The sequence below is a fragment of the Terrapene carolina genome, unplaced genomic scaffold, assembly GCF_002925995.2.
Source record: "Terrapene carolina triunguis isolate 2854851 unplaced genomic scaffold, T_m_triunguis-2.0 Scaffold236, whole genome shotgun sequence".
In the NCBI taxonomy this organism is placed as follows: Eukaryota; Metazoa; Chordata; order Testudines; family Emydidae; genus Terrapene; species Terrapene triunguis.
The window spans coordinates 11,812,754-11,836,548 of NW_020664587.1; the positions used below are offsets into that span (position 1 = coordinate 11,812,754).

Consider the following 23,795-nt stretch of genomic DNA (forward strand, 5'->3'; position numbering starts at 1 on the left):
TGAACGAGATGAAGGGGTTAGCAACAGAGCTACATCCCTCGACGAAATCTCCTTATTCCAGGCAGAGAGGCAATGTACAACAGGGAGCATGTAAGCCCAGGGAGCAGGCCCAGCTGTAAGCACTTAATCTGCCTGGGCCAGACCAGCTATCCTCAACAAATCCCCACGGCTGGTAGGTTGTCACATCTTGACTGGGGAGGGAGCAAGCCCGAAACGGCTCCAGGACAGTGCCACCGGATGGCTCCTGCACTCCCATCCGTCTGCCTCAGAACTGCAGTCCACTCCATTTGAAATCCAGCCCGTCCTTCAGGCCCACTACAGTGCAGCAGCACCACCTAGCGTCCCCCGAGACAGCCGAAACGAGCCGAAAAAACAGGCCAGAGGCCCCTTTTTATCCTCGCCTCTGAATGTCGGCACCTCACTTTGTAGGGCCTTAGGAAATAGGGAGAGGAGGTGGCCACATACAGACAAGGACAGTTCATTCACCTTCTACTTAGGGCTTGAATTCACTCATTTTGTTTCTCAGTGCTGGAGTGAGATCTGGGCTTGAGCTGATGGTCACACAGGAGTAAGAAATAATTATGGCCGAAAAATAACATGAGGCCGAAAACGTCACACGCCCCTAAGAGTTCTCAGTCTGCTTTGCGTTCTGACGCTGCTCAACTCTTACGGCTTCCAACGCTCACAGCACTCACTCTAGTGAGAGTCTAGTCGACACATTTAGGTCCAGATTTATAGATACACTCATGCATCCAATTTAGGGAGTGCAAATCTGCCATCGGGGTGGCCTGAGAACATACCCCTAAAAGCCAAGATTCAAGTTCCCAAGAGTTAACCAAGTTAACCAATAGGCGCTTGAAGGGAATCTTCACAACATCGCAGCTCTGGCTGTGCACTTTTGTGGACTCTGACTAGAGATGAGTGTGAACACCTCAAACTTTGCAAAGCCCAGTCTCAGCGGCGGCCCATCTATTTCTTCCCAGCGAACAGGGAGGGTGTCATTCAGAACAGAGAGCTGACAACAGACATGCATATGGATGCTCCAGCTCTTACCCCCTTGTACCAGCCAGGAGGGTTTCACTCTAAAAGAGGGAGCAGGATTTTCACAAGTAACTAGTGACTCCTTTAACTTGAGGCCCTGATTGTTTAGACCCCAGGCTAACACTTCCAAAAGAGATTAGGGATTTCGGACACCCAATTTAAGACACCGTAAAGGGGCAGGGCCTGGTTTTCAGGAAGTGCTGAGCACTTGCCCTCTGAAAATCAAGCCCCCTTTAAGATGTCTCACTAAAATCACTAGTCTCTTTTCAGAGCGTTCGCTAGGAGTCTCCCTATTGGGTTCACTGAATGGAACAGTTCTCAGGAATTTGTTCACACAGGAACAGAGACGGCAGCGAAGGCCGGTTGGTCTCACACTACACACCTCTAGCCAGGTGCTCGGGGCCCCTTCAGGAAGCAGACAAATGCACCAAAACAGGCAGACACTTGCACTGACAATGAAGGCAAGTGACTGATGAAGTGGTGTTAATTCCTCATCAGTATACAGCCTCTCACCTCCACCGATTGCAGAAGCAGGGAGCCGACCAGTATAAACACACCGTGCCCTAGAGAGCTGCCCATGCTTAGCCAAACAACCAAACAAGAACACAGCCACAAGACGGGCAAAAACTCAATCACCATCTATATCTGCAGGCAGAAATGCAAAAATTAGCCAAGTCAGTGACCCCAATACAGCTCCAGAGCACCCTGCATCACAGAAGGGCAACAGCTGCCAAGGGAGACTGGCAAGGAATGCTCAGGACAGGCTAATACATGCTACCCGGACTTGCATATACGCACAGAGAACGGGGAGCGAAACTGGTTTGGTTACAGGCGGCTCCAGGGTGCTGGATTCAGAGAGGCCTGCTCAGCGAAAATCTTCTGCTTCCTCCCAGGCAGCTGTGGCCACTGGGCCGCCATCAACAAATAAAACTCCACAGAACCAAACTATTCTTCAGTCAGCTAGCGCTGGGATTGCCCTCGCGGAGCAGAATGATTTAGTTCCTGTCAATGGGAAAGCGGGGGGCTGGATTACCCCTATTCCATGCGTGTGGGTCTAGCACTCCCGTTAACAATGGTCACCCACAGCGAGAGGAGCTCTGCAGTGAGGAATGCCACTCAAAAACTCATCTGTCCACCCAAAGAGCCTCGGTGAGGAAAACTCAAATCCCGTGGAGAACAGCTGCCAACAAAGGACAGGAAGCACAGGAGCGCCCAAGGCCACCCCGTAGCGCTGGCGTTCCCTCTATCCTGACTCCACCAGCACGCCATTGATGTGCCTGACAGCACCCTGGCGCGCCGAGATTGCAGCTCCACCTAAAACACTCAATCCCACCCAATCTCACTGCCAGCACGTCAAGCCAGCAGCTCACATGCCTGGCACAAGGCACTGCCCACGCTCCTGCTCAGCCTCAAACATGGCGATCCGAGCCGACACAGAACCAACGCACGAGCGTGACGTTAAGGGCCCTGTGCTGCCGCACGTGCTGCCTTTCTGCTGACATCTAAGACTGATGTCCTGACGGCCTGTGGCATCAGAGACCCTGTGACATGTTCTGTAAGAACAGGGGTGCTAATCTCAGTGTCATGGTCAACTCCCACTTGGGCAATTACACTCTGCCAACCTAGATTCCTCCTGCATCCTCAGCTGGATGGGCTGTAATCATCCACTCACATCCTGAACTGCCGAGTTGCACTGCCATGCGGCTGCTGTCTTCCACACGAGAGAAAGGAGCTGCGGTTACTAATTGACTGTACAAACTATACATAGAGGAGAGTGTGAAGGACAGAGAGCTTTTGGAAGGAAGGCTGCTGTATAAACGTGAGATCGCTGTAACCGAAGGCACCCCTACATTCAAACCCGACACACTATCGTAATAATCCTCGTACACAATATGCCTTGTATTGTGAAAACGAATAACTCGCTGGTCAACATCATCAGGGTGAAATGTGTGTAGCAGCATTATACGTAAAATTATGAATTCCCCCAAATGACGTTGGCAGCACATGTTCAAACCCACTTAGCCCCAATTAGGCAGAAGCAATTAAGCAGGCCTATCTTAAACAAAGGAATATGTGTTTACCTCAATTTACATATAAGTAGTAAACAAGGTCCTTGAGACAGCGAAGGGGCAGGAACAGACCGAGCTGCATTTTAGCAAACAGCAGCACGGAACCTCTTTCACTACCAGAAAGTCTCTCTCTTCCCAGCTGGAATGAACTTTATCTAGGGGTAACCCTCAGGAAAATGCATTTCAAAGGGTGACTGGATTGTACAAGTGAGGGGCAAAAACACACTGTGGTATCTCTACCTATCCATCTCGCTCTCTCTTTCATCAAAGACGACAAAAGAAACCAGCCCTTTGGGGACAGATCCTGACTTGCAACTGTTCTCAGCAATGCTGCTAAGAACTTGTGGTAAGAATTTACCTTGAACCAAGTCTAGTTTGTTAAGTTTAATTACTGGAAAGTTTCTCTTCATTTCTCTTGTAACCATTTCTGACTTTAATGGCTTGAACTTGCACTCACTTAAAATCTCTCTCCTTGGAATTAAATAAACTTGTTTTATTCTTGAATCAAAATGAAGCCAGTGTTGTCTTTGAACTGAACTGTGAGGGTGTCTCCATTTAGGGTAGGAAACTGTTGTACATTGACCCCTTACATGGGCAACGGACCTCCAATATCTAGACTGTCCAGGAGAGGGCTGGACAATGCACCACACACGTTTTTGGGGGGAAATCTGGGACTGGGAGTATGTTGGGGTCACTGCAGGTGGTAACCAAGGCTGGTGGAAGTCAGGGTGTGACTGGAGTGTGCTGGCAGGCTGCAGCTATACACAGACAATCCGGGGGTGACCTGCATTCTGTTTGGCTGTTTGCAAGGGGCCCAAGTTGGGACTTAAAGCAGCAAAGCTTTGCAAGGCACCCAAGGTTGCAGGGCAAGTGGGGACCCAGCTCCGCACTGGTCTGGACTGCATCCTGGAATGTCATAATCACACACTCCCCAGACACCCTTCTCCAAATTTACTCTCCCTTTTGCCCTGCTCAATGCGCTGAAGAGCCCTGGAGGGCTCAGCTTTCCAGCTCAGCTGAGCAAACAGCAACTGCCAATAACCTTGGAGCCAATCAAAGGGCCACAGCACACACAATCCATCATTAGTGATTTAATTATGTAAATGACCAGAGAAGGGAATTCTTATTCTCTGCTGGCCTAGTCTCCATGACACTGCTATATATGCTAATCCTCCAGACCAATCTGTATGAAGGCATTACCATTAAACATATTCATGTTCGCCAGACAGATGCCAGAGCCCTTGAGACCCAACACGTCCCCCTTTCCGCGCTGTGCCATCAACAAGTCACATCCCTACCTGAAAGTGGAGAATGATGGTCCATATGAGTCCCAGGGTCAGCTTCGGGTTGCCATCTGTAATGTCATCATTGCGAATGTTCACCAGCTTCACCTGTAGGGAAGCACCAGGGACTGTCAAAACTTCAAACCAGATGCTTCAACAAAGAGAGGAGGGACTTCTCTCCAACCACTTCACCACCGCCCTGCCCGCCCCAAACCAGTCACATGCAACTAGCCGGTGCAATCTATTGGCCAGATGATGGGACAGGGTCTCCAGGCTCCAACATTCTATTCCCACCCCTGCCACTGACTCACTGCGTGATGAGGAGCAAAAATCAATCCGTGCCTTTTCTGTAAAAGAAGGATTGAAATAACCATTTTTCAATTCCCTAGTGCCTCCCACCGAAGGACCTTCAAGGGCTTTACTAGCATTGTCTGATTTCGGTTTCTACAAAGAGTGCCTTGCCCCTACAGCCCCAGGCACTTGTGCATAATTTAAAATCTACAAAGCACAACACGTAGCTAGGAGAGCACACCCAAACTCAATCACCCCCACCCGCACCGCAAAAATCAATCAGCGCAGGAATTAAGCCCAAGATCACAACACCCTTGAGAGGCAGGCAAGCACATGTGATCCCCAGGTTTGCAGCTGGAGAGACGGGAGAGGTGAAGTGCCTTGTTCAAGGTGACATGGGAAGCTTGTGGAACAGCAGGGAATGGAACCCATTCTTGATACCCAAACCTGTGCCTAAACTGGGATTATACTTGCCCATCTCACAGGAGCCTTCTGAGGGGGAACCAGTGTGTGTAGCTGAGATTCCCAGCTTAAAAGATGCCATAAATACACGAAGCATCATCACCATCTGCAGAGCTACCAGCAAACAGAAACCTGGGTGGGCACTGGTATATCTGGATACTCCTGTTTACCTCTCGGCTCCAAGAAGGAGGGGAGTCTCGGGGGGTGGGGGTGGGCAGGTCTATTCAGTGCCCCTTCGGTTAGCCAGAGGAGTAAATCTCTGCTTCAGCACAACCGATGCAATTCAGCATTGTCACCCATCATGAGTGTGTTGTGACTGAGGACTGACAGAACAGGCAGGACAGGACTCCCCGCCCCGTGAGCGGCAGGCATTTCACCTGCAGACAGCAGACACCGCTGGAAACATCCCTCTGCTTAGGGGTTGAGAGTTCTGGCTGGTTAGAAGGAGGGTCTATTACATCCACTTGAGGAAATGTCCGACAGAGACCAGACTGAGCTCTTAGGGGCCCAGCACTTCCTGAACGCTGGGAAGGGGGAGGACAGAAAGGGACCTCCTGTGTCATGGGATCTAGCCCCTAGTTATCTCAGGCAACCCCGACATAAAACTCACCAAGCTCCATCTTCAAACTAGTTTGCTTGGCTCAAAATACTCCCACTGGGAAGCCGTTCCAGAACCTCACTCCGGCAATGTCTAGAAACCGTCTTCTAACTGCTAGCCTAAATCTATTCATGGCCAGGTCACACCCATCTGTTCCTGGGCCAACATTATCCTAAGGACACCGGAGGAGCTCCCAAGCATACGCTGCACTCGGAGCTGACCAAGTCAAAGTCTCTGGGACACAGGAACGCTGCGGGGCTCTAGGGGTTGTATCCATCTGAGACACTTGCAAATGCTTCCTGGAAAAAAAAGAGTCCTAACTCCCCATTCTGATCCCCCATCTGCAGGTGGCGTGGATGGCCCTGAGCACTCACAGCACCCACACGGGAAGGTACACTCTGCAGTGCTGCCACTGACTGGCATCTAGATGCCCTAGGGATGGGCCCGGCGGAAATAAATGGATAGTGCTTCGTTACGCCCCATTGGACGCCCCTGGCACAAGCTGCAGTGGGAATCAGAGCACACCCCGCAGGTGGTGCAGTGAGAACACTCAAAACATGTTCAAAACTGGAACGTGACCTGTGAGCATCAGCCCGGCGCTTACCTGTCGCTGCTTCAGGAAGTCCAGAGCAATCTGCACATTCTGTAACCTGTGGAAACGCATCCTGCCCTTCTCACGTGGCTACAAAACAGAGGCAGTGCATCAGTCCAGCCATCCCATGGCAGCAGTACTAGGGTGTCTTTGATACACATGCACAGATCCAGTTCCACCCCTTCCCCCAGGTGCACTTCCTAAGCCTCCTACAGGAAGTATCAGAACCCACAGAGACCCTCCCTCTCGCTGAGGACTGGGGGAGCTCACTTGATTCCAAGCACCAGCCTAAGTATGTTCCCTCTAAGTCTGAGCAAAGACCACGACATTCAATACACTTGCTTGGCCTAACGTGCACTCAATGCGCCACCTAGGACGGCCATCTCCTCCTCTCTCAGCCCCAACCTAACAGCTGAGGCACAGACAGATCTGAGCAGGAGACAACAATTCGCTCCCAGAGTGTGTCGCCATAACAGCAAAGCAAGGGCCTAAAGGAGGAAGCCTAGAAAGATGCAGATCACAAAGATTCATGGATACGGCGAACACACTTCACCAACATGTGTCTGTCTTTCCTGCTAATACACTGCCGTGGCCTCTTGCCCTCTTCTGGCTGCTTAACACTGTCCTGTTCTATGCAGAGGAGTCTTTATTAGCCCATAAATCCCCTCTGGTGGGGCATGGAGATAGGACCCTCCAGTAACTATCTCCTGCTCCCAGCCCATCCATCGACCCATGGACCTGACCACAGACACCGACTTGGCCGCTCTACTTGTGACCTCAACATTTGCCCCTACTTTCAGCATCACACTTTGTTCCCTTGCCTCTGCAGGCAAGAAGCTAGTGCTGCCCCCGCAGAGAGCTAAACCGGAAACAGCCACAGGCCCTGAGGGCTCACGCAGTCAGGCCGGCCAGCTCCGCCACAGGGGCGTGCTCGGGTGTACACTCTATGCTCAGCTACCAGCACAACCGCTTGGACAGGGGAGAGGACAGTTTGAAATTAAGTGAACCACCTTGCTGCCAACCTGCCCGCAGGTGGGAGGGTCCTGTAGGCCCAGGTGAGAGCAACCTTGAAATGGTAGGTGTGTACTGCAATAGCGAATAGACTACTAGGGCAGGGAGGAGAAAACACAATCTCAGCACCAGCTGTGTCTGTTTCACTACTACATGGACTTCAGTGCTGTCTGTCTCCAAGGGAGCTGACCAATCACAGTCAGGCTACTGGCCAATCTACGCAGCAGCATCCATGCCGGGCTACTGCTCTGAATCTCTCTCTAATGCACAAGGAGGGGCGGCTGCTCTGCATCTGAAGAAGTGAGGTTTTTTACCCACGAAAGCTTATGCCCAAATAAATCTGTTAGTCTTTAAGGTGCCACTGGACTCCTTGTTGTTTTTGCTCCAGTGAGAGTCTGTGATCCATCCAGGAGCAAACTGTCACGTTCAACCACCAGCCCCACCCAGCTCCAACACCTACATTTAATCTGATTCATTTACAAATAGCAACTCTGTGCCGAACAAGGGCTTGGGGAAGGGGTGGGAGCTCTGCTGAACGGCGGATCGTGTGCAGAAACTCAGAGCCAGCACACAAACCCAGCTCTGAAACGAATCAATACGGAAAGGAAGGGAGTTGGGGGTGGGAAACTCAAAAGAAGCAATGGCTTCTAAATACAAATGAGAGGTGTCAATTGTCTGAGGAATCAGTAGCAGCCAAGAGACTCTCTGGGTCAGCAAAAACAAAGCACATTTCATTCCTTGTTTGAGGAGGAAAGCCACAGGAAGGTCTGCCTATGCTCCAGCCCCTGGCAGAGAGGTGCAACACGCTAGTCATTTCCTGTGCCACGCCACTGCGGCTGCCAGAGTGGCTCGGGAGGGGGAGCAGAGAAGAGAGCTGTAGAGCAGGAAGGCACAGCCCAGATCCAGAGGGCTGGTAAGAAATGGGATCATTTCTACCAGCCAGAATGCTCTCATTCTTCCTTCAGGGAGGTGCAATCCCCTTTGGCTTAATCCTTGGCTTGGGTAAGGGTTGGGCCTGCCTGGAGCTGGGGCCGCTCCACATCAGAAACACTGAGAATATGTTGCTTAAAAACAGATCTGTTATCATGCAAAGTTAATCCTTGCTGTCTGACAGCAAAGCCACTGTACCCAGTGCACATGGGTGTGGTACACAAGGCAGAGCATCCCCATGCAGTGAGAACGGTTAGCAAACATCAGATGATTCATCCTAAAGGTTGTTTGCTCCATGTGAGTGGAGAGAACAACGCGTCCCATCCCAGAGCGTGCAGGACCCCAGTGGCTTTATCTGAGGGTGCGTGAGAGCCAGGGGTTCATCTAGGAGCGTGCTCCCCCTCCCTCCCCCGTGAATAGACAGCTTTCATGCTCTCACAGCAAGTGGGTCAGCATTCTCACACTGCAGACCACCAACACTGTAATGCACGCTCAGATAATCCAGTTAACTTTAACACCGCACTGTCCAGAAGGAATATGGGATTAGCTGCCCTTTCGTTTTCGCTCTCCTCTTCCCCGGTACACACCCCACACATCACTCCTCTAGTCTAATGTGCTTCTGGGAAATTTATTATCCGTGAGCAAGAACCAGCTGCTAGTGGAAAGGAGCTATAGCGAATTCTCCATTAACCCACCTGAACCTGAGGATGGGGAAGGCCAGAGGTCACTATGGTATGTCTACACAGCAACTAGACACCACAGCTCAGGCTCGTGGGGCTCGGGCTGGGGGCTGTTTCATTGCTGCGTAGAGGTCAGGAACCTGGGCTATAGGACCCTGAGAGGTTGAAGGGTCACAGAGCTCTGGCTCCAGCCCAAACCCAGAAGCCTACACAGCAATGAAACAGCCCCAAGTCAGTTGGCACAGGCCAGCCGCGGGTTTTTCTTTGCTGTGTAGACATACCCTGTGTGCCCTATGCAAAGCTTGGTTACATCTGGACTATCTGATGGCACTCCAGTGTCAGTCTGTATTACATTGCTCCCAGGAGGGAGTCAACCTACTGCATCACCATCCTCCTCCTCCTCCTGCTCTTCACTGCTCGTGCGACGCCAGGAGGGCGCTTTTGCCAGGCGGAGGGTCTTCTGGCCTGAAGGGTCCTTTTGCTAACAAACGTGGCACAGACAACACCAGTGGGATAGCCACAGAAAAACAGAAAGGAACTAAAAATGCAGCAACATGGGAAAAGAAAAAGAAACACATTGCTCGCCGGCCTCCCTCCCCTGAAAAGGAACATGAAGACTAGCTGGTTATCCTGGATACTGCCTGCGTCTCCCCGGGAACACTACTGGGGCTTGATTCAGACTAGCGAGGTAGACACAATGGCAAGAGCTAAAGTAGATTTTGAAAGAGCTGGAAACTCAGAGACAACATGTTTTAGATCAAATACTTGTTCCTGGGCTTATCTGAGGAGTAACTGGATGAAATTCTGTGGCCTGTATTATACAGGAGGTCAGACTAGATGGTCATGTGTAATGGTCCCTTCTGGCCTTAAAGCCTATGAGACAGCGCCATCAACATTTAGGGCAGAATAGTCTAAGATTTCCTCCTGTCTTAGCTGCAGCAAACGATACCGAGGTATCTATAACAGTCCAACCACTTCTGCCTACCTAGATGTGATTTACAGTAGAGGCTGCCTAAGCAGAGATTTCCCTAGGATAAAACTCACTCCAAAAGTCAAAAATGTTGTGGGCAGGGGCGTGATAGGCCTTTGAAGCATCTAAATCCAACACCCACAAAGTGTAGTTTGGCATTTCAGGAGGGCAGCTGAGTAAGTTACACATCTTCTCACGGATCCTATTTCAGGGGTTACTAAAATAATTCCCTCTGTGTTGCACCAAAAATTATCTTCCAAGAGCTAACTAGGCTTGTCGGTCTAAAAAGGGGCAAGTGCTTCTACTCTGCCCCAGATGCCAGAGAAGATGTTTGCATCCTGGAGAACTATCTCCCTCTACAGATCCAGCTCATAGAGTGGCTGCTAAGCACATGACAGGAAAGCCTAACATGCTACTGAAGAAAATAGATGGAAAAGCGTGGACACTAGAAACCTACAAACTTTGGTGTCTAAATTGAGAACACACACAAGCAGGAAACTCCAAACTGGCAGTTAAATGGCTCAAGACAAGTTTATCTGCAGCTGCACTGCTGATTTTCAACATTTAGGCAATTCTTGTAAGACTCTGAAAAGGCCGATCTCTGGATGTGTCTGGCGCTGCACTCGGCTTTCATGCTAGAATCGTCATGTGGACAGCTCTGAAAAAGCATGGCTCACACAGATCTCATCTGCTGAATTAAGGGACTGTCTTTAAACATCATGCCAGCTAAAAAACATCTAGCATGGTCCTCTAGTGTGCCTACAACCCCGCGGCAGCGAGTCTTTGAGCCCGGGTCAAGTGACTTGAGCTCATTGCGCTTGTGCTGTACGGCTAAAGACAGCAGTGTAGATGTTCGGGCCGGGGCTGGCACCGGGGCTCTGAAACCCGGCAAGGAGGTAGGGTCTCAAAGCTCAGGCTCCAGCCCTAGTGGGAATGTCTGTGGTGCTATTTTTAGTGAGAGCCCGAGTCAGTTGCTCCAGAAATGTGTTCTGCCAAGGCAGGGACTAGCACAGAATAAGCGTGTGAATCAGTTTTGCCCCATCCACACTAGCTGGACAAACCGTGTTAAAAACAGTTTCAGCTAGAACCACCATCAGCTTTTGTTATTTAAATACGCAGAGATGCAATGCAGCAGTGTTTAAGCACGGTTTCCGAATAAGTTTGGCAGTCCCAAGGAGGTGGGAGAAGCTGGTCAGATTGTCTCAGTTCTCCTCTTCAATTTATAGGGTAGGTCTACACAGCAACACCAGCAACAACAAAAAAGTGAATCTCCACACCCAGGTCAACTGACTCGGGCTCTCGCTACAAGGCTAAAAGTAGCAGAACAGACGTTCCCTCTAAAGCTACAGCCTGAGCGCCGAGTCCCTACCTCCTGGCTGGATTTCAGAGCCCGGGCACCAGCCCCAGCCTGAACATCTACACTGCTGTCTTTAGCCCCACAGCACAAGTACAGTGAGCTCAAGCCACTTGACCTGGGCTCAGAGCCTCCTGCTGCACGTTTGGGGTTTTTTTTTTTAGCTGTACCCACAGACAGAAAGGCTCATATCCATCCCTGCTCATGCACCACTGAAGTCAACGGACTTAACGCCGGGAAAGATTTGGACACGACGGGTAAAGTTTTCAAAAGCACCTACATGGCGTAGGCACCTAAGCCTCACAGAAACTCAGTGAGATTTAGGTTGCTTAGCACCTAGGTCATTTCTGAAAATGGGACTCAGGTTCCTAAGTCATTTAGGCACTTTTGAAAATGTTAACCAATGCCTCTAAAAGAGACTAACAAATATTTAGGGGGGAGGGATAGCTCAGTGGTTTGAGCATTGGCCTGCTAAACCCAGGGTTGTGAGTTCAATCCTTGAGGGGGCCACTTAGGGATCTGGGGCAAAAATCTGTCTGGGGATTGGTCCTGCTTTGAGCAGGGGGTTGGACTAGATGACCTCCTGAGGTCCCTTCCAACCCTGATATTCTATGATTTAGAGTGGTCTAGTGTGAAAATCAGCAGGCAGCGCCGGAGATGGGGAAGCTAAGCTCCCCTCTTGGAGAGGGGAAAGGGACGCTAAACCTGCCCCTTTGTATTCACACAGTGTGTTTAGTAGATTGTGAGGCTCATATGCATTTGGGGCTAAGAGAGTGAATGCACCTGTATCCTAGGCACCTTTAACCTAATCACATAGTTAGGTGTTATCCAGGAAACCAGCATGATGAAGATGTAAAAAAATAAATTGAACACAAAACCAACAAAGGCCTTGATGTGACAAGGAACGCTGATCACCCCAGCACGGCAGGAGGCAGCGAGGAGGAGAAGGCAGTACCGGGATCCAGTCTCTGGTGGTGAAAGCCACAGCAGCGTTGCTAAGCAAACTTGGAAACTCACCAGTTTCACTCCTGACAGAACCTCCAGCAGAGAGATCAGGTTATGCCCATCTCGCAGGTCTTCATACAGGTCATTGATGTGCTTGCGCACCTGTGGAGCAGAGGAGGAGGAGGAATTTTCAGGGATTTCATTCATTTAAAATGGTTATTCCCGTAGTCTCTCTATGGGAATCGGGCTCCAATTTCCAAAGGAGCCCAGCAAAGGCACAGAACAGATCACTATAAAGCCAGCCTTACTCCACGCAATTCTAAAACGTTCCCCTGCAGCCACTTTGCTATAAAGCAAGGTGATGAGGGCAAATGGCAGCTTTGCACAGGATTGGGCCTTGTGTAATGGCAGCTTTCACACCAACAGCAGGAGTAGCCTGTTAAAAAGACAGCAAAAGGAGCCAATTTTTCCTGTTTCTTCCGAGATAAACCACTCTTCACAAATCTCACTGGCAACCAAATGTTTACCTTTGCCACTCACGGACTGAGACTCTAGGTTCAACTCCAGCTCTGCCACAGATTTTCTTCATGACATTGGGCTAGTTACTTAGCCTCTCTGTACTTCAGTTTTCCATCTATAAAATGGGGGGGGGATCATGAACCTTCCCTTCCCCCTCCCTTTGTCTTGTCTGTTTACAATGTAAACTCTGAGGCAGGGATGTACACCACCACCTAGCACAGGGGGACCCCAAATCTCAGTTAGGTCCCCATGTGCTACTGTCATCCTAATAGCAATAATAAATAATGCAGTGATTCTCAAACACAAGTTTTTAAAACATTACCGCACCAGCTTATATTATCCTCCAGGCACGTCACATGGCATTTGCCTTCTGTTAAGGGCAGTCAGGTGTTTTTCCGTTTGTTTGCCCGGGGAGGGGATGTGTGAATAGGGTGACTGTGTCTCTTTAATTAATGTATTAGGCACTGGCTACATGTCAGTAGAGACTTGACTCCCACACTGCCTTCTTTACCCATCAAGTTTTGGAGGGGGGGGTGCATAGCCCTGCAGCTTCCCTGGCCTCACCGCAGTCCAGAGCAGGCTGAAAAGTACAATGGCAACACCTTTAAAGTCCAAGCCAAAAACTTTCCGTTGATGGAAAACATTAATTAAAAAATACCTGGCAGTTAACCAAGACGACTGGGAGGCACCTCACAACACTGCATTGATCCTGCTTAGCTACTCAAGAGACAAACCTCCCATTGCAGACAACACGCAGGAGACCAGCCCGGCTGCACAGGATAGAACAGATGGACACCCCTGGATTCAAACCCAGCAATCTTTCATGGCAGAACTGGCTGTATTAAGCTATCTAGATCAGGGGTGGGCAAACTACGGCCCGGGGGCCACATCCGGCCCTTCAGACGTTTTAATCCAGCCCTCAAGCTCCCGCCGGAGAGCAGGGTCGGGGGCTTGCTCCGCTCTGTGCGTGCTGTGGCTCCGCACGGCTCCTGGAAACGGCAGCATGCACCCCCTCTGGCTCCTACACGTAGGGGAGGCCAGGGGGCTCCAGACGCTGCCCCTGCCCTCCCCCCTCCAGAGCCCTCATCCCCTCCTGCACCCCAGCCCCCAATTTTGTGAGCATTCATGGCCCACCATACAATGTCCATACCCAGATGTGGCCCTCAGGCCAAAAAGTTTGCCCATCCCTGATCTAGATCCTGGTCCTGATCCAGTTCACATGAATGTAAGTGTGTAGACATGTGTATCCCATCAGTGATGGACAGACAGGCAGAGCTGCCTGGAGTCTCCTGGAAGGCCACAGGCTCTGGACAGGTAATTTGATGCACAGTGAAGGCAGAGATCCCAGAAAGCAACTGAAGGTTTGCGTGTGGGCTCCAGGAACTTTCACCTGGAGTTCTGAGGGACTAGGGCATCCATGGTGAATGGTAAATCAGGGGGCTCCGGTGACTTGGCACCAGTGAGTGGGAAAAGGTACCGGATTCTCACCAGAAAGGATCTTCCAAGCCTCCTGAACGTTAAAAACAAAATCATCAATTACATGGCTGGCTCAGAATAAAATCGGACACAACAACGTTTGTGGAGTTGCTGGAGTTACTGACTTGGCTTGCTAATAGCTCTGATCTCAGCCGCAAGCCCCGTGCCCTGTGTACTGCTGCAGAGGTGCGCAGCTGGAAAATGGACACAACTAAGGTTCTTCACTCTTTTTGCAACAAACATTTTTCTTTTAAAAGACAGAGATTATTCGCTGCTCTGAGCCGCGTGGTCACCAGAGTCACTGCTCTGTTCAGATTTGTACTGGACACCTTCCAATGGGCAGGATCTCAGTAAGGCAGCCTGCCCGGATACAGAACCCCTGAGCCCCTTCCCACCTCACTCTTTTACACACAGAGCCCACTGCAACTCCCTGGTTATCAAACCACCACTTAGAAACCAGCATCCGCTTTTGCTGGTGCAACAAGCAGAGGGGTCTGAGAAACAGCAGTACGGCCCCAAGGACTGGAAAAATCCAGGAGTTAAGCAGATCAGCTTAGAGCCTCAACTTTCACACAGAAGTCAGAGTCCCTGCCTCTGAAATCCTTCATTGTGTTGTGGGATCTCTGTCTCCCCAGCGCCTCCTGTGTCACCCCTCACTGGCATCTGATGGGGGTCTACAGAATTCTAATAGTACCCCAGCCACTGCAAACTCCAACCAGGAGCCCCGCTGCCTCTAGAAAGCAGGAAAATGGTGTAAGGCAGGAAAGGAGAGACAGATACAAGAGAGGAGAATGGGGGAAAGAGATCTGATTGGTAGAGACTTGTCCAAAAGGCAGCTTTCTGTCACTTTTCTGCTAAGAGACAGAGACAGAGAAAGAGACTCTGCTCTGGATAAAAGTAGAAACCTGGCCGGCCTCCCGTCATTAACAATGGCACAATGTGTTCCGCTGGTTTCCCTCTTTCACAGCGTTTTGCCATCAGGCAAGGTTCAGAGAAGGATCTGACAGGCAGGACCAGCTTGCACTGAGCAGCAGCCACCAAAGAACTTCTTGTTCCAGCAAGACAGACTTCAAGTGAGGTGCTCAGGAGGGCTCAGGGCCCAGACACAGAAGAACCGGTGTCTACGCTCCAGGAAGGAGCGGCCCCTCCCCTGAGAGGGAGAAAGTGCCTCCTTCTGGGAAGGGCAGGGTGCCAGCGGAACAATACAATACAGCTCTATGAATAAAGGGGAACAAGCGAGCTTGGGAGGGGAAGGGGGAGCAGTCACTCTCCTCCCACCATGCATGGTAACTCCTGAAACACCCCCTCACCAAGGGATCCAGGGAGATGTGGGGTTCTTTTTCGGGGTGGTATTGCCAAGATTTTTACATGCCCTTTTCTGGAGCAAACGATTTTTCAATTCAGAGATTAATGAAATGGTGGTAGGTGAATGTTTGCTTGATGCTTTCGAACAGTCCCAAGAAGTTGCCGTAACATCCAATTCTGCCCCGGGGGTCAGATCGAGCAAAGATTCCAGTGCCTCTAAACCCCTTTAGAACACTACTCCAAGGCCCAAGCAACGCCAGCTGGTTCCGGTTCAGACAGGCAAGGCCAGAGCAGGGCAAGTTAGGAAATCATACGAAGTAACGCACGTGACTCTCACCTTCATCAGGTGCTTATTGACCCACTTGGTGAAAGTCTTCTTCTGGACTCGGTCCCGTTCATCTGTTAAGAGAACACACAGATGGGTCTCGGTTAGTGTTGTTCAGGTGAAATCTCACCGACTGGCCACACACACCTTCCCCATTCAGCCCAACTCTCCCGCCTTCAGGATTCCCTGTCAGATCCCACCACATCCTACTAACAGCCTCCTTCTATGTTCTGCTGGGACTACTCCAGGGATCCGCAGGACAGTGGTGCAAGGAAGCGGGTACGGGCAGGTGCGCCGTACCATTAACATATTTATTGCCGGTACGCCGTCCCGGAAAGACACAGTTTCAGAACTGCAGGGCTCTCCCGGGAACTGCACAGAACGTAGGGCCGCCGCTCCCAGAAGCCAGTGCCCTGCGCCAGCACCTCCTCCGGCACAGCTGTACCGGTACCGCCCCCCAGCCCTGTCCTCCAGCGCGGCTGTACCACCCCCCAGCCCTGTCCTCTGGTGGGGCTGTACAGACCCCAGATAGGAGAGGCAACTGCGTGGAAGGGCTGGGGGCAGGGCTGAGGGCAGTACAGCCGCACCGGAGGAGCTGCTGGCATGGGGCCACCTGGCGGCCCCACATTCTGCTCCTTTTGCCACTGCAGTTCCCGGAGAGCCCTGTGGTTCAGAAATCGGTATTCAGTGCGCAGGAGGACAGAGGGCCCCCCCCAAGGTAACGTGGGATGGGGGGGGACAGGGAGGACCTGGGGGCCCCAGGCTGGAAGGAGTCACCTGGGGGGCCACATGGGGGGGATCACGTGACCCCCTTTAGCTGGTGCCCCCCTTTGTGTTTTAGACGGGTAAAAACAAGTTCGATTTGAACAGGCGTTGTCCAAGTTGCTACAGTGTGAATAACCACTAAGTACATCTCCCTCCCCTGAGACAGGGCCTCTTACCAGCACAGCACGGGCATAAGGCTCTTCCGAAAGGGCCTATAAAGAATTTCTAGCCCCTAACTGGGAAATTCCTTTAAGGAATCCACCTACAGTACCTGCTCGGTCACTTACACTGAGGTTCCCTAAGCAAACGCGACAGTCGAAGAGGAGGAGAAGCTATAGGAATAAGACTCTCCCTTAATAATCCAACAGAAAGGCTCACTAGCTACAGCCACATGACAACAGAGAAACACACAGGCAGCACCAGAGGAAGAGGAGAACCCGTCATGGCCCAGGCCTGTGGGATGACACCCCAACACCAGCATAGCACAGAGAAACCGGTAGGAGACTTTGTGAGACTACCAGACCCAGAAATCTCGTTGTCCTTCATGTGACACGCTGCACCCACCACAAACCTCCTGAAGACAGTAGGCAAAAGGCACCCTCACCCCCACAGTAGTGAGGGGATACTGGGGTTCATTAGGAAAGGGAAGGAAGAGTTCTTCCAATACTGAGTCACTGGACCCCCTTGTCAGTAGAGGTACACGCTCTCCCCAACTCTCCTGGGAGGGTGAGCTTTAATGGGCCTGTGTTATGCAGGAGGTCAGACTACGTACTCACCGTGCGTGGTCCCTTCTGGCTTTAGGATCTGAACCTATGAACAGTTACATCCAAAACCACCGAGATCTGCTCAAAGGCCCTGCTTGGGTCTGCCAATATATGCAATTAGCAGCTTATTCTTTCACTGAAGGGCCACCCAGAGGGGGGGGGGGCAAGTGGGGCAATTTGCCCCAGGCCCCGGGCCCCACAAGAGTTTTTCGGGGCCCCTGGAGCGGGATCCTTCACTCGCTCCGGGGCCCCCGGAAAACTCTCACGGGGCACGGGCCCCCGGAGCTTCTTCCGCTCCGGGTCTTCGGCGGCAGTTCAACAGCGGGGGGTCCTTCCGCCCCGGGACCCGCCGCCGAAGTGCCGGGTCTTCGGCGGCAATTCGGCGGCGGGGGTCCCCTGCCGCCGAAGACCCCAGGCCCCCTGAATTCTCTGGGCGGCCCTGTTTCACTGTATTTTTGGTTCATTGGCTTTTAAAGATTTAATGCTTATTTCAGTCGCGGAGCTCAGCTGGGGACACCCTGGCTGGGTCCCTGAGAGCTTTAACGTCCCAACAGTTAGCAGGAGCAGCTGGCTCATCCCCACATCCACACCCACACACGACACCGAACGGTTCACTTCTCAACGCAGTTCCTCGTAGCGGGACATCCGCCGAGTCCGTCTCACGGACCATCCCCCTTCCCTCCAAAAGGGCCACAGCACTAATCAGATCTGAGACCTTAAAGACGTCCGCGAAGAAACCGCTGATGGGTTAACTGGTTTTGAGGCCCAGGTGCTCAACGGGGGAGCTAAATGCTCTTCCCACGAGGGTGCTGGGAAATTGCAGCTAGATCGAACGTCAGATGGAAACATGGAGGGGAGACGTCTGGCAGGTTTTGTTCTGCCAGTTCTCAGTTAAAAGATACATTACACGAAGGGGAGACCAATCAAGGAGATAGACACCGGCACAAGTGTAAGAACTGGCCGTCGGGAGCCACCCTTTACTACTTCAGGGAGGGGGAGAATAAACGGACAGTGGACGATATTTGGAAAACTCTTGTGAGCAGACTCTGGCAATCACAGCGACCAGGGAACAAGATCTACCGGGCGTATATTGAGATTCGGCCACATTCCTCTAGACCAGGGGTTCTCAACCTGTGCCACAACGGGTTGGGTTTTTTTGCATATAAAAGCCAGGGCTGGCATTAGGTGATAGCAAGCAGGACAACTGCCCCAGGGCCCTACGCCACTGAGGGCCCCGCGAAGCTAAATTGCTCAGGCTTTGGCTTCAGCTTCAGGTGGCAGGACCCTGGGCTTCAGCCTTGCATGGCGGGGCTTTGGCTTTCTGCCCTGGGCTCTAGTAAGTCTAATGTTGGCCCTGCTTGGCGGCCCCCCTAAAACCTGCTCATGGTCCCTCCTCAGGGGGTCCTGGACCCCTAGTTGAGAACTAGTGCTCTAGACAAAACAGTCTCCTCCCTTCCCCTCTCTTTGTCACACCTGTAAAGAAGAAAGGGATCAGGGTAATCCTCTCAGCAGCTCTGCCAGCTCCTGCCTCAAATGGGATTTTCTGGTTTTAACAGCTTAATCTGGAAAGAAAGATGGCGCCTCCGTACTGGGCCAGAGCAGGCAGCACCTAAAGGGTACTTGCTTCACAGTTTCTGCAGCATGAGACATTCCCTGTGTTCTGCTTTACTGAAACACCATGAACAAGCAGCAATAATGATACGTAGCATTTTTCATCGGTAGAGCTCAAAGAGCTTTAACAAAGGTCAGTAGTATTAGCCCCATTCTACAAATGGGGAAACTGGGGCACAGAGAAGTGAAGTGACTTGCCCAAGGTCACCCAGCAGCCCAGTGGCAGAGCTGGGAACAGAACTGAGGTCTTTCAGGTTCCCCAGGCCAGTGCTCTGTCCACTAGACCACAATGCCTCTCCTAGAATGTTTTGCATTGCACTAAGGAAATCTCTGGCAGACAATTAGATTCCTGAGTGGTTCAATCTTATCTACTGATAAGGTTTATAATGCTTCAGGCAATCAGAACTAAGCCTAACCATGGAATAATATAAACAAAGATTACCCTCTCCCATGGCCCTGACCAGGTCTCTTCCCTACCCCAATCCCTTCCCTGGCTTCCACAGCCTTCCAGCATCAGCTACAAGTTATTCACTTCCACAGCTGTGCACAAACCCACCCCTGCCTGCACCTCCGTTCTCAGCTTCACCTACACCTCTTTGCAAATGCTCCGTCTCCTTCACCCCATCCCTTCTTTCCCAACGCCCCTAATGCTTACAAGATCCTCCCAGTTAAGGTTCTCCAAGCATTCCCCAAGTCCTCTTCCAAAACCTCCTGAAAACCTCCTTGTACACCTTGAAGCATCCCAGCTACAAAGACCAAACCCCACTCTGCCTTCTGCTCAAGAGCATCCTCCTTAAATGGGACTGGTATTGTTTTCCAGCACCCTTCTCTTTGTAGGTGTTTATACTGTGCTCATCACCATGGTATCTGAGAGTCTCAGATGTGTCATGAACATCGCCAGCACTCTCAACTTTTCTGGACTCACCGCAGACAGAAATATTCATCCATCCCCCCACACACACACTCCTTGGACATTTCACGATTGCTCCCTCTACTATATTTCCCAAGACTTGGTCCTGCCTTGTTTTTAAATTCCCAAGAGATAGGACTTCCACCACTTTCCTTAGGCACTATTAATATTTGTTTCAGCATGGTAGCCGTGTTAGTCTGTATCAGCAAAAAGAAGGAGGAGTCCTTGTGGCACCTTAGAGACTAACAAATGTATTTGGGCATACGTTTTCGTGGGCTAAAACCCACTTTGTGTTACAATAGCACGTAGAGGCCCCGGTCCTGGCTGCCGTCCTATGGGATGGGCATTGGACAATCTAACCTAAGGACAGAGATGAATCACTGCGCTGTTGAGGCATGTTTATCTGTTGGCTAGCCCAAGTCCCACTAAAGCTGCTCACTAGTGATAAGATGGGCTGAGTGGCATTGCACTGCACTATTGACGTTTACATGTCTGAGGCACCTCTCCCCCGAAGTTGCTGCACCAACTACACACAGACAGCAGCAGCTGAAAGGCACATAGTATGTTGCAGCGGGGGTTGGAATTTAAATGTTAGGCAATACAAAAGCAAATCCCTACTCTTACGAAAAGTGCCAGAGACCATTAGCATAAATAACGCCAGGTTTTTAAGGTCTCAATTATTTGGTATCTTAAACCTAGGGTTGCCAACCCTCCAGGATCATCCTGGGGTCTCCAGGAATTAAAGATTAATCTTTAATTAAAGATTATGTCATGTGATGAAACCTCCAGGAATCCATCCAACCAAAATTGGCAACCCTAATTCCAGAGAATAAGCTGGCGAAAGGCCAGTTCTCGGAAGATCCACTTTGCCCGTTCTGAAAACGTACGCCCATTTTACCACCAAAATGAGAGTGGGAGACTATTGTCATCACTTTCTGTTCCAGCCGAGCTCAGACCACTGTCAGACACCCAGTCTGAACCAATCTACACAAACAGCAACGCACACTGAGTTTATATCCTCTGTAAACAGCAAAATGGACAGTGCCCGCGTGAAAAGAGTGCATGCATACACGTGGGTCTGCACAAGTGCGTGAACAGTGCAAGTTTCAGCCCTAGCCCCCAGTGTTCGCATTCAGTGACCCCACCGTGCACATGACCCTTGGCCTCCCTGCGGGAAAGGGGGAGAGGGGGGGAAGGCTCGTAGGCCTCTACAGTTCACCTTGACTTGTGGTCATCCTCACTACTCTCAGTAACTGCTCCAGGCCAGTTCCCTGCACTGGTTTCATCAAGCAGTAAGTGGCCCCGCCCCTTCCGTCATGGGTCCCTGTGTTGATTTCTGAGCATCCACAGATTCGAAACTGACAGGTTTCAGAGTGTAGCCGGGTTAGTCTGTATCAGCAAAAACAAGGAGTCCTTGTGGCACCTTAGAGACTAACACATTTATTTGGGCATAAGCTGTTACCGACTCAGGGGAGGAGGAGGGACAGTCAGTTACTGTAGCTCTCCGGGGAAAGAGCTGACATATTCAGGAAGCCAGTTCTCAACGCAAGGAAGAGACCAAACACCGGTTTAAGAAGAGGAACAAACTGTTTCTTAAAGACAGAAAGAAAAAGCAAACAAGCAAGCATCTCCCTCCCTTTAAATTCCTCCAGACATAGCAGATAATTTGTGAACTGCCTGATTTGCATCTTGTCTGGACAGTACCCATAGCACTCTATACTATTTAGTCTCTTCCGTCCCACCTGATGCAGCCACGGAGCCAAGGCCCTGAGATTTTGGAGGCAGCCCCACAAGCCTAAGAAACCTCATCCCATCCCCCCCCCCCCCCCCCGACAAAAAACAATGACTGGATCTAGGCAGGTCTGTAAGTACCATCTTCATCTTTTAATCTCCTTTCCCTTCCCACACTCCAACCAGCTGCACAGTCTGTTCTTGTGCCAGTGACTATCTATATACCCCCAGGACATCCCCATTCCTTTTAAACCTGGTCAGTAACACTTGTCTCCTATGGCATGCCTCCTGCCTTCTTTATGCCCTATTTTTTCTGGGGATTGCCGTGAGAAAATTCAAGGGCACTGCAATATCACTGTAGCCGGGTCCGAGATGGAGTCCTCCAGGCTTTTTACCCCTCTGAACTATCCCTCCCCCTTGCAGCACAGCCAGGAAATCAGGAGCTGAAAACAGCCAACAGTCTGTGACAAATACAGCCCTGCCCTTGCCATGTGAGAGTATTGCTTAAGCATGGCTTCCTGGTAAAGCAGCAGGCACTGTAGCAAAGCATACGGACCAAGAAGAGGGCAGCTAACGGGCACCGGAGTCCAACTACTGCGATATAAAACCGAGTCACCATACTCTCCCCCCTGCTGGAAATGCCACCCTTCTCCCAAAGCCCAGCCCTGAGCCCCATGTCTCTTCCTGCCTGCCCTACACTACATGCTATCAAGACCTTGAAGATAACGCAGGCTGGTTAAAGCATGACAAGGTGCCTGTGTTATAGCAGATTCCACCCTGTAAGTCAGAGGAGAGCAATGCATTTCGGATTCTCTCCAGCCATTAACAAAGTAGACTCAAGATACTAACCCATGCAGCACATCCGGCACACCAGGTGTGCGTTCAGCTCTCTCTCCCCTCTGTAGATGTGCCACATCTCCACCGCTTGCTCTCAGCCTCAGCAGAGCTAGGTCCTCAGTGCGCCACGGGGCTTTTGCACTGGCATCCTCCACAACCGAAACAGGAAAAGTATCTTCAAGTCAGTCTTGCGTGTGCTGGCTGGGTCTGTCCCAAGCAAATGTCTCTTCAGGTCTCCACTGGTGCCCCGCCCACCGTTTCCTACCGCCTGCTTTAAGACACAGTTCCCTTTCAGGACCTCGTTCCAAAACCCCATCCAAATGTAACGGTTGGAGGAGTTCTCCCCTCATCAACACGAGAGCGCAGACGCTGTCACTCTTCCAGCCGCTCTCAGCTTGGAATGGCAGGGGAAGCACCAAGACCCAGAAGCAAAGGGGACTGACTGCCTTGTAGAACAACTTTACATAGCCACTGGGCACAACAGGCCTGCGCCTGCAAAACCCCAAACAGCCACCGCTGGGGCAGTTAAAACTTGCCACTGGTCATTCAGAATCAGCACAGACATTGCCTGGTATCCTGCTGAGCCATGCGAGTGGCAACATCCTGTGTGAGGCAGCCACGGTCCCCAGTGTCTTCTCTGACCCAGGCAGATGCAGACTAGAGCCCCTTGCAGAAGGGGGCTTCAATCAATGTGAAAATCCAGTGCCCACATCCTGCGGACAAAGCTCCCTGATGTGTCAGGCCGATGCTATTCTTCCACACAACAAGGAAAAAGAAAGTTACTCTGCACTCCAAAGTTCCTGGAAACATGCAAGAGGCATTCCACAGAACAGCATAGCTCCAAGGCAGAGAGGGTAGCTCACAATGCCGGTCACCCTGACTCCAGGCACCTGGAAGGAGATTTTTCAGTATATCTGCTTTGCATCGGAAAGCCCAACAGGTCCAGCTTACTCTCCCATCGTGCCTGAGAGCAGCACCTTGAATGCAGCAAGGCCCAGTCTCTGCACTGACCCGGCACACAGGCTGTTGGTTTGTTTTTCCAACTTGTTTTTCAGTTCTTGTTTAAGTGCACCAGTCTCGCAAACTATGACGTGAGAGAACAATAAAGGGCTTTTTCATCCACACTGGCCAGCCAGCAGCTTCTTCACAAATGATTTTCCCTGCCTCGAAGTGCCAGAGCTCAGCATCAAACCCTCTGGCTGCAGGCTGAGATCCTGCACACAGCGAGCTCAGAACGGCCGCAGGAGAGATAACGGGGGCTGCTTTACCGCTGCTCTTTCCTTTCTTCTTCTAAATATAATTCCTCTTCAGACCTTAGGCTGGTTT

General features: G+C 51.2%; 1 protein-coding gene across 1 annotated transcript in view; it reads right to left on the reverse strand.

The window, feature by feature from the left end:
• MACF1 (microtubule actin crosslinking factor 1) overlaps positions 1 to 23,795 on the reverse strand; it is a 232,691-nt gene that overhangs the window by 148,753 nt on the left and 60,143 nt on the right. The window contains exons 2-5 of the mRNA XM_029912665.1: positions 15,864 to 15,925; positions 12,299 to 12,388; positions 6,349 to 6,426; positions 4,409 to 4,501 (exon numbers count right to left, since the gene is read on the reverse strand). Of these exons, the coding sequence (XP_029768525.1) occupies positions 4,409 to 4,501; positions 6,349 to 6,426; positions 12,299 to 12,388; positions 15,864 to 15,925 (323 nt within the window). The remainder of the gene's footprint in view (positions 1 to 4,408; positions 4,502 to 6,348; positions 6,427 to 12,298; positions 12,389 to 15,863; positions 15,926 to 23,795) is intronic.